This window comes from Halyomorpha halys, unplaced genomic scaffold (genome assembly GCF_000696795.3).
Source record: "Halyomorpha halys isolate HHAL.00 unplaced genomic scaffold, Hhal_1.1 Scaffold2314.1, whole genome shotgun sequence".
Taxonomy (NCBI): domain Eukaryota; kingdom Metazoa; phylum Arthropoda; class Insecta; order Hemiptera; family Pentatomidae; genus Halyomorpha; species Halyomorpha halys.
The window spans coordinates 58,948-70,933 of NW_027116447.1; the positions used below are offsets into that span (position 1 = coordinate 58,948).

The 11,986-nt window shown below is 28.6% G+C and overlaps 1 protein-coding gene across 3 annotated transcripts in view; it reads left to right on the forward strand.

Annotated features, from left to right (window-relative positions):
• The window catches only part of LOC106691391 (EF-hand calcium-binding domain-containing protein 14), a 37,932-nt gene that overhangs the window by 9,285 nt on the left and 16,661 nt on the right, over window positions 1-11,986 (forward strand). The window contains exons 2-4 of one of the 3 annotated variants that reach the window (XM_067053243.1): window positions 1,661-1,775; window positions 3,788-3,984; window positions 10,255-10,669. In XM_067053243.1, coding sequence (XP_066909344.1) covers window positions 10,264-10,669 — 406 coding nt within the window. In that variant the 5' untranslated portion in view covers window positions 1,661-1,775; window positions 3,788-3,984; window positions 10,255-10,263. Of the gene's footprint in view, window positions 1-1,660; window positions 1,776-3,787; window positions 3,985-10,249; window positions 10,670-11,986 lie in introns of all 3 variants that reach the window. The other 2 variants (XM_067053242.1, XM_014437143.3) reach the window with 2 other exon arrangements.

Genomic DNA, 11,986 nt, shown 5'->3' on the forward strand with positions numbered 1-11,986 from the left:
TATATATATATATATACACATACATATATATTATTTTAGTGGACTATGGCAAATTAGTTCCTATTTCTAAAGAATTTATTGTGGTTTATTTGCAATCAGGCATAAGTTTGTTGGGTGATAAATGTTCAAAAAAATGTTAAATGTTCGACATGCAACTCCATTGAGGACCCATTACATATTATACTAAATTGCATTAGATTTGGAAAATACAGGATTAAATATCCCCTCATCCAAAACAATAGTGCTTTCCTCCAACGGCTGGCAGATCTAGATAGGACTACTATTCAGGCTTTGTGCAAATTTATGGCAGAATCCAAAGTAGATTTTTAAAATTAAATAAATAAATAATAACAATTTACATCCTCATCTCCATTCTTTTATAATATAACATCAGGGGCAGTGTAGGACTCCAACGGGATTCTTGGGCCGATGTAAGAAAAGGAAAAAAAAAAGTTTGTTGGGTAGGTTGAACTCCAGGCAGAGCTGGAATGAGCCTCTAATTCATCATAACATTCTAGTTAGGGTTACTTGAACAGACACTTATGTTAAAAAATATATATCTTATTTTAAATTATTATATTTTTATTGCATGACAAGTTATCAGTATTAAAGTTTTCTTCTTACTTAAAATTTTAAATTCAATTTTCTTAATTATTGGTGGAAGTTATTGATAAACATTTGGAATTACAGTGGAACCTTCATATAATGGTATCCTTGGTATTAAGAACTTTTTAAAATCACCTTGAACTACCATAGGATTCAATAAGCAACACACCTATATATAATAAATGGAGAGCGTAAACTAACTTCTATATAAGGAATAGAGAATATTACTACACCTCCATATAATGGAATTGAGCATTTAAACAAACGTCCATATAACAAATTTATAATCCTCTTTGAAAAAAATAATATAACGTTTTGTGATAAATTTTCATAACAGTCACCTCTATATAGTGAAAATTATGATGCATTATCTTTGTATCCACATTTGTAAAACGAATGGATGGATCTGGACAAGAATCTTTCAATGAGTGATCGCTTATGCAACCTTCTCTCATTTCCACCTAGTCATATTTTGTCAGTTTTTTTTGTGACCTAATGCAATGAGTTTAGTTTATAATTGAAGGGTGTTATATCTATCATCTTGTAGTGGCTAGTAATGGCTAACAAATGAAAATGGTGTGGCATTATGCATTAAGACAGGAAATTTATTACTTATTTAGCTTTTGTTAATGTATTTATATGTAATTTCAGTCTGTAACTGATGTACAATATGTAGTGAGTACCGTTACTTTTCTTGTTATGCAAAATAATACAATGTACATTCTACATACATATTTCAATTACGATGTGTTTATTCCTCATACTACACATATTAATTATTTTAACAAAGTTGAATTACATACAATTCATTATGTAGAGATCATAATGATAAAATAAATGTCTAAACCTCACTTCAGCAAATTTTTAGCCATCCAATTCTCGATACAATGAATCCTTCCATATGATGAATTTTTTGAAAACCCCTTGAGATTTGACATAACAGGGTTCCACTGTAATGTTAAATATGCTGGTATTTAACTGATATTAGTAAAATAAAATCCATGTTATAATGAGCTTCTTCGAATATCTATATCTATATTGGCTGCTTCAATAGGATGCAGACCTCATGAGACTTCATATCCCAGCTTCACTTCCTACTAAGAATTTTCTAACCACTACCTTGGAAACCATGAAAGCGAACTACGATATGAAATATATCAAGCATTAAGGTAATCATTACCTTTCTTTTTTAACTTTGGCTACAGTACTTCTTTAATCCCTAAGTTTGTAATTTAAAGAATTATTAATACTGTATGACTAAGTTGGCAATGAAGAATGGTGATTATAACTTAGTGATGGAACCTCAAGACAATTGCTGTGAGCCAGTGGAGATAGTATGGTGCTTGATAAAATAAATTACTGGTGATATATGGTATGTTTATAGTTAACTATGGATTGATATGAGGAAAAGATGGTTGGAAGGGAGTGGAGAGGGGGTTGTCAGGAGGAAAGAACACTAATAAAGGGTTTTATTTTATTGAGGTACTTATTTATTGTACATTTCGACCTAAATTATTGACATTATTCGGGGGTAAGTATAAACTAGATTACAACTATATTAAAATAAAACAGTATAACAAAATGATGGAAAAAAAAATATTAACTATGAAATATATGAAAGACGAAAGACTGAAAAAAAGAGTATATGACAAAAAAAAAAATCACACTAGTACATATGTCTAAATAATAAAAATTGAAATTAAAATAATGACAAAAGTAATAGATAAATTGGTTTAGAAAATATAATGAAAAGCTTGAAAATATCTCAGTAAAATAACACAACAGAAATATAAAGTTATATAAGCCAAAGAGGTTAATAAAACTTACAATAATATGGATAAACATTAGCTAACAATAATGTGGTGAACATAAGTTAATATAGTATATAAGAAAAAAATGATGAAGTGGAAAGAAGGATTAGGAGATGAGAATGAAAAAAACATTCTCATATGAAGACAAATCTATCCAACAGTTGCTGAAAAATTCTGATTCTGAGTGCTATGGTGGATGAAAGTGGTTATTAAAAAACATTACTAGTAGAAACACTTATGTTTATGACTTATTATTAAACAACGTTGACTTATAAAAGTGAGTAGGTATATTAATTTAAAATAAACTATATGTTAACAAAAAATAAGATTTAAATACTACTAACTAATTTTTAAATACTTATTGGATAAATAAATAATAATAGAATTAAGAATTGACATACTAATTTAAATGGCTACTTAAGTTTGTTGATGTAAGAATTGGTTAAAAGTGAGAACATGAAAATTGTAGGGTGGAAGTGAATCAGTTGGTTGTTAAAGAAGAGGGAGGGAATGAAGGAACGCTTGGAACCAATAAGAATGGCCTGGGTTTTTTCAACATTAAGGTTTAAATCATTATTAAACACCCATACGTTAATGCTATCAATATCTTCTTTTTTCTTTTGGATGGCCTCAAGGCATTTGTTTTTTTAAAAAACTTCCATATTAGCCACAGTTCCTAACCATGACACACGATTCCTCTCTAAAAGTATTTTTATCTAATTAAAATTATTTCCTATAAATAAAAAACTGGCAAACAAAACTTATCCTTTGCCTATTCCCAAATACTAAATTTATTAAAATGTCCATCACTTGTTATTCATCCCCTACATCTCTCATTTATATTTATTTAACTTTCACATGTATTTTTATTATTTATTTGTTTATATATTTTTTCCTTTCATTTTATTTATTTACTTTATTGTATTTTTTGTGACAATTCCTTACATGTTTTAGAATATTTCTTACTTTTGCTTCTTTACCTATATTTTGCCTGTTTAAATATTCTTTGCTGTCACCTTCATATATTTAATTCTTTATATCACCCCATTTTCATATTTTTAGTTTTAACCAATACTTACATTGCTAAACATAAGCCAGCCATATTATTCTATTTTGTTGAAAAACTAAAATAGTTCTATATATTAGTGTTCTTTTCTTCTGACTGCACCCTCCGGGCATCTTTACCTCAAATTGTTGATATAGGTCACTCATGCGCTTATGCATGTATCATGAATAAATTTTTAGAGTTTCTGGCTTACTATTTTATGGTTTATGTTAATATTATATTAACTATTGTCACAATGTCTGATAAAGCAATAATTTATCTTAATTCTTTATGAAGTTATTTATAATTTTTTTTTCATTTTTAGAAAACGACGCTCTAGAACTCCTATAAATCAAGGCCTGATTTCTTCATCTAGTAGCACATACGACTTGGTATTTAAATGTTGTTGGCATATATTATGCTTATTTTTTGTTGGAAACTTACTATGGGTTTTCGGCTTAACATGGATAGGCACACAATTGAAAACTGATGTGCAAGTTCTGAGAAATATTACAGAAAGAGGTAAATTTTCCTTTAATTTTCACCCTCCCACAATTATAATTACTGATTACTGATACATACATGTATGTGTATGTATTTATACCTAGACCTCAGAGGTGAACTGCTACATTATTTTAATCAACTTTTGAGTAGAGCAGTCCAGTTAAGTATTACATGTATATATTTTTTATTTTTAAGCTATCAGTTCATATCATTTGACAAAAGACATATTCAAGGTTGAAAATCTTTTAAATGAATATAATATTTAGTACTATTCATGCTGTTATTTCTTGTTGTATTTATAAGGAATGAATGGAGATAACAAAAACATGTGTTAAATATTAATATTTTAAGTTATATATTTGATTGCTGCTAATGAGCTGGCAGTTTTGATGGGAACATGCATCATCATTTAACTTTAGGATTGCAGCTTTTGTAATGTTGACTTAAGCTACCCTAAATGGAAGTTTTATAAATACTACTATGGGTCAATTTTAATAAGTAAAACATAATTTAATAAATATATATAATCATCTGCTTTTAATTGATTGTGCATCATACTTGAAATAATTTTTAATACTTTTTTTGTAATATTTATAATAATGAATTTTGAATTATAAATAAAATGTTAAAAAAAATCATTATACCTTTGATAGGATTATTTTTACTATAGCGCTTCAACCCACAAGTGGCGGGTCCTGACTTCCTCTGACACCAATTGCTATGCATTTCTGTCACAAACTCTTCTGCCCTGCTAAGAATGCAGTATCTTATTAACCCAAAATATGCTGGATTTAAAAATGAGTTAACCATTTTCTAGACTGAAATATACTGCATTAAAATCAAGAAAATTATTGAATTTTACTGTTTTGCAACACATTTAAAACAAATAAGTAGTTTTTCTGATCACAGAGATTTCAAATTCCCTTTATGACTTTTGGAAGATACTTACAAGTTATAAGCTTATGATTATCACTTATCATTGAATGTATTTCTTTAGATTTTGTGCATTTATTTCACCTTTTTTTTTTTTTTTTTTTTTTCTAATGGATATTTTATATATAGAATCTCAGTTAATTGCCATCTCAGGACTGGTACCCTCAGCAGTTAATCTGAGGTGTTGGTATTTCAAAGGAAAATATTATCAAAAATGTATAATAACACCATTTTATGATACCTGTAATATTTATATACAAATTTTATTATGCATTTGAAAATACTATGTATGTACAAGTTAACAATGATAGCAAACCTGTTTTTTTTAAAAAAAAGTCTGTAATTTTCTTTAATTTTTCAATAATTACAGAATTTTCAACAAAGTTTCTCCAATTTTTCATTATAACATAAGTGTTCTTCCTTTCCTCTGTTGTCTCTGTTTATTTTTCTCGAATGGTTCATTTGTTACATGTGACATGTTAATAAGTAGTCTACTGTACTTATACAGCTGGATTAACCAATTTCTCTATCATTTTGCCTGTGATTTGGAAAGAAGAACCTTTTTTTACATAGTTAGCCACTAATGTCCTACTAAGCTGGATTTAAAAAGTCGATCAATTCTATGCTGATTTCATAGAAATTGATAATGTTAAGGAGATCATTTGAACTTCACCTGTTCCTCGTCTCCTATAATAATATTGTTTTTATATTCTTACTTCCGTTGGCATTCCATTCTTCTTCATCATTTTCCGTAATTCCAAGATAGATAAGTTCCTCTATTTTCGAAGAATAAAGTACCAGGATGTGTGAACCAATATAGACTGTCCGTCACTATAACTACCACCAGTAGGTTTCACTTACATGTACTTTGTCTTTGTTTTATTTACAATTAGCCCATTCTAGCATTCTTCGTTTATAGGTTGAGAAAGGTGTCTCTTGTGACTCCTGAAGTCCTTGCAATCATATTGATGTCTGTAAAGGCTAGGATCATAGCTGACCTGTTAAATATTCTATCTACCTGGATTTTAGATCTCTACACTGCTCACTTCAGGCTAAAGTTAAAAAGAAGGCATGTGAGGCAGTAGATTTAATCTTGCCCAAGACTTCATTTGTCACACTTAGTATGATTTCTTTTCTTGAATCCCATGTCTGATTTATTTCATATGGTCTAGAGTCCTCAATTTGGTCCCAAATCTCTGGCTCCTTGAGTTTCTGGAGAGAAAATTTCTTGGTGTGCCAGAATGATTCATTCTCTTTTTCTTCAGAAATCTCAGTGTAAGAGTGGATGCTGAGAAAGCTGTAGTTGAAGAAACTACCTTTCATGCAGAGATAGCATATTTTAATTACATTAATAATAACATTAATTGGCTTATTTCTTTTACGAGTTGGGCTGCCCTCTTGTTAACTGTAGGTATTGTATTGGACATTACAGCTGTAGAATACTGTGTGGTTCTTCTTGACAATTTCATGACCTGTCCATCTCATCTCCTGGATTGCAGTAATGTCTATTTTATGTGTGTCCAGCTGTGTAATGAGCTGCTTTAAAGCTCCTAGTCTATATAGGTGTAAAACAAGTTTTAGGTGGTAAGTTTGAATTCCTTTAGACACCAATTATGTTGTTAATCAAATTCCATTTGGTTTGTCAATGTGTAGGGCTGTTAGTAGAGAGATTTTAAGGAGAGTGAGCTATCAGCTCACTGCCTCTGATTCAGGTGGAGAGACTGCCTCCTTAATGCCCTGATGTGCTCTCAAGTTTTCAGGGTTTAGCATACATCATAAGTACCCCAAGCCCACTGAAGAAGCATTGCACACCTGTGACGTTTGGACCCACCTTGCCTTCACCTTCGCTTCCCTTCCCTAGAGGACTGGTCATCATTGAGAGGTTTCACTGCTATGTAGGGAAGGGGACTCATCATGGTGTCAACCTTCGATTAGCTACTTTAATGCTTTTTTAAAAGAAAGTGAAATTAAGTATGAATAGTTTCCCTCATGTTCATTCAACTGTAGTATTGAGATTCCCCAATGCTTCTTTGTATACACAAATTTATTAAAAATATTTTTTGTCAAAATGTTCTGGTTAGAAAATTATAGAAATGTATTATTTTGTTTTGTAAAGTTATAACTTTTTGTAGTTTGGAAAATAAACTAGTGAGGTTAATTTTTATTGGGTAAAAAAAAAGTTGAAAAGCTTTTGTATACTAAATATACTCTACTTTAAATGATGTTCTATTAGATATAAGTAGATGGTCAGGGTTGCGGTCAAAAAAAGAACAAATAGTTTAAAACTATTTTAATGTCCGTTTCCTTCCTTTTATTTATATGTAATTTCTTATCGCTTTATTTTTACATAATATTTATCCTAGCTTAAATTACTTTATTGTATCTTATTGTTGTAATGTTCTCAGTTTTCTTTTTTTTTTTTTTTTTGTATCTTTTTAGCCCTGATGAAGCCCTGCAAAGTTGGGCGAAACGTTGGATATTAAAATAGTTTCAAACTATTTGTTCTTTTTTTGACCGCAACCCTGACCATCTACTTATATCTAAATCTTTACGGTCAACTATATATACATATATATAATATGATGTTCTATTAGGTTTTCTTGTGTAGGTAGTTTTAAAGATATGGAACTTTAAATGAAAAATTAATTTTTTTTTTAAATTTTTAAACAGGCACCATTCTTTATTCCTCCTAACTACAGTTGGCAGGCTCATCAATTTTGACTAGTAACTATACATAGTTTTAATTAAAGTAATCAAAAATTAGGGTGAAATAACTTTTTTTTTATGGTAAGGAAAATTAAAATGGTTATAGCTTTCTTTCTATAGATTTTTTTCCAAATGAAATCCGGCATCCCCCTTAGTACTAGATAGGTTTTATGGGATGTAATCGTAGTAATAATAAGCTATATTTTTCTAAAGCTGTGAATTTTACCTTTTTTCTCAATCTTAGTGAGTACCCTTGAATCTCTGTCAACATTGACTTAATATTTATTTTCACATTTGAACAAGTGTTTCTTGTCATAACAGTGGTACCGTCTATTAGATTTAGATTCAAACTATCTATTGTTGGCCATATTTTGGATTCTTAAAATATTTTGGTGATTTGAGCATTTAACAAACTAATGTCACCCTTATGTTTGTGCTAGGAATATGTTTGAAGTTTAAAAGAAAAAAAATTATGAAAAATGATCCTTGGGTCCAAGTCTCAACTATTTTTTATTGTTAGTGGAATAAAGTTGAAAAAAAAAATTAAGACTATTATCCAGCGATGTCAGAGGAAATTGAAAAAAAAAATTAAGCTGATAGGTATTGGGAATTTATATAACATAATAGTTTGTCTTGGATGAGGCCAGGCTCGGTGATGAGCTGTTGTGCCAACTATTAAAATCATGAAGATTTTTTGAATGATTAAGAAGAAAAAAATTGTTTAAAGCATGTAAAGGGGAAATGTCAGGAATAAAGGCAGGGTAGTTCACTGAGAATTCAGTCTACCTACCTTACCATCCATGTATATCTCCTTGATCATCGATCTTCCATAATTAATATATATCAATAAAAGTTTGCATAAATATAAATCTTTTGTTCATATTTTATTTATATAAAATATTATTATAGTTTTATTTAATTTTGTTTACATGATTTAGTGTAGGCATAAAAATGTTGAATTATTCAAAATGTTATTCTAGAAGACCACTGGAACACTTCCAGAATAAAAAAATATTTTTAATTCATTCATTCTATCTGTCGAAATATGGTTTTTAAAAGTTTTTTTCAAGAAAACTACGTTTTTCACCATAAAAATTCAAATTTCTCTTCTCTAACTGAACCTTTCTCAACTTATGTCATTATTTTCGAAAATTACAATGAATTTCCTTTAGATGGTAACCAATTTAAAAATATTACTTTGTTAGGCAATCCTAATAGCCAGAGCAAAGTAAACAACTAAAACTAAATAATTTTCAACAATATTCAGTTGAATGTCACACTATGTATTTTTTTATGTATGACCTATTTTGTAAAACTTCCTTTATATCATGAGTATTCCAGGAATATTTCCAGATTAATGAAACCTAATTTAATTTCAAAGAGATAATAAGATTGTGAGGTTACAAAACATTAGATATCGACAATAATACAGGTAGCTTGTTTTTTTTTTCTTGGGTTTTCTATCTCGTCACAGGTTTTTTCCTCTCAAACATGATTCTAAAGTTGGTTATTTCTGAAAAAAAAATTTGTTTTATTCCTCTGGTTTTTATTCTTTGTCCAATAAGTTTAGGTTTTATTTATTAATTTTTTTAACTTTTGGAGAAGGTGGTTATAAGAACAACGTGATAATTAGGTTTTAGAATGTGATAATCAATAATATTTATTTCTAATTTATTAGGATAAAATTAAAGTGGAATCAAATACCATAACAGCTGCCCATTTAGTAATTTCTATAGGTTTGAAGTTTAAATGTATTATTTTATTTGACTAAAATATCTTTACATACAGCTAAAAATAGTGAATAGTAACAGTCCCAAAGCTATTTAAGATAGAATTAGGGCTCAAATTAGACCTGCATGTAGGTAGATGAATTTAAACATACAAGGTCAAATTTTGCAGTGCTTTTCTCTGTGAAATTATGAGAAACTTATTCAACAAAATGATTCACTTCTGATTCTTTTTATAAATAATACTTTCTTGCGATAGTAACCTTCTCTAGAAACATTTAAAAAAATAATCCTAGGTATGAGATAGTGGAACCAATTTTAAAAAAGTACTCAGTATGTTTTGTATTGTTACTGTTATCGTCACAACTTTAATATCTCTTATAGATTAAATTAGCTTTGCAAAATTGGGTATATCCTTGTAATGCTAATGAACTAAAATCTTTCTTCAGACTTACCTAAGGTAATACCTCAAAAATTCATTGCATGAAATTCTTCAAAAGTATTTCTAAAAGTTATTCATTATTTAGTTGTTTGCTTTGCTTTTGTGGCAATGATTGCTTACAAATTGGTTCTTAAAGAAAATTTATGCTAGATTCTGAAAATGATGACAGTAGTTAAGGTAGAGAAATTGACAACAAATTGAAATAGGAAGGTATGGTTGGTGGTATTTGATTACATTTTTTTGTGAAAAACTCTTCCCTTAACTACTGATATTCCCTTCTGGAACAACTTGTTATTATATTAAGAAATATTTAATTAGTAATCAATACTTTGACATGATTTTTTTTTAGTTGGTGATCCATAAGATTTTGATGTTTGTATTAATGAAAATTTATACTGTATTTAGAAACCTACCTTGTTATTCTATTAATTTTATTTAATGTTTATTGGCAAATATTTTTAATGTTCTGTTGTAGCATAGATTTGTGAAATGGAGTCAAGTCGTGGGCATGTGGGAGGTATTCGTGGGGGTCCAGGAGGAAAAAAAATGAGGAAGAGGAAGGAATTAGATGCACTAGTTGGAGGAGTAGGAGTTAAAAGATCCAATGGGGGATGCAAACGCCCTGGTAGTGGTGGAGTAAGCCCTCAAGATCAACTTCTTTCTGAATCTACTGGAGAAGAAGAATATTGGAGTTCAGCTAAGGGGGGAAGTGGAAAAGGAAGAAAACTGTATTGTACTTCTCATGGAAAAAGACACACAAGTGCATGCACTGCTTTATTGAGACTTTGTACCATTCTTCTCGTTATGGCATGTGTAGTTGCTACAATAACTGTAATGTGGCTGTTTATTGATATTAAAGAGCAAACTACTTCTCTTCGAAGTCAACTTGATCAAGGTTATTTCCATATTATGCATGTTGTTGTATACTAACTTTGCATTTTAAGTGTTTAACATATATCCTATTAGTATTATAACTTCTTGCTTTGTTTAGCTTTTAAACACATACAACTTAAAATTTTTAATGAGATCTTTTCATTATACCAGAAAACTTTAATAATTCCCTTCTTTTTTTTTTTACTTATTGGTTTTTATTATTTTTTTAGAACTATATTACTTTGCTTAAATGTTTTACTTTTTTTATGAATACATCATTTTATATTAAGAACAATGTTTAAAATTTTTTTGGTCTCATGTTTAAATTGAACTAAATTCATTTAGCTATTATTGTTTTTATCCATGTTATTCAGATTTTTATTCTAAGATTATTTATTGCTTCTTCGATACTTATTGTTAATGATAAAAATAGATCATACATTAAGTATTTATTGTATATACTAAACATTTTAGTTGTAATTATAGATATGCACCTTATGTTTTGTTAATTTTTTGTTATTTATCACTATAATATAGTAACATAAATTTATTTAAGTAGATTTTGCTTGTTTCCTTTTTATTATGAATGTTTATTATGCTTGAACTACACTTGACCTTCATATTCGTGGCTTATGTTTATTTTGTAGATTTGATATTTATATATAAATTAAAATGGTATAACTCACGGGAATGATATACCTTTATACCATATATCATGTACCTTAGTTTCTATCCATTGAGAAAGAGAAATTTAATTTAAGGTATTTTTTCCCCTTTAATCATTAATAATGTTCCAGGTAAGGAATGTTAAAGATTAGAAACTTATGTAGAAAACCTGCAGCACCATTAAAATTATAAATACTTTCAAGTATAAATTTATACTTGCTGCTATAACAAGATCGTGATTCACTTTTAATATAGTTTCGTAATTTTTGTAAAAAATAAAACTATTTTTTTTTTAAATTTTAGAACATCCTGTTGATCTTGTTTAAAATTAAAGTTTATATATTTAATATATTTCCTGCATGTAATTTTTATAATTATTTACATACTAGAATAATATCTTTATTATCTGTCCTTTATTTACAGGCTTTTTTAATTATTTGGATTTAAGTTAGACGGGTTATATTATTCAAAATACCTAAAACTTTTACCAAGAAATATTACAGAATAAAATCAGAACACCGAATAAAATATTTATAATTATCCCATTGTTTAGTGTATATTAAGGTATCAAAATTCTAAGTAAGTATTTAAAGGCTTGCCCAATAATGGAAAGTTAGGCTATATCTTAGAATATATGTATGTATGTACATATATATTATTTATTTATAATATA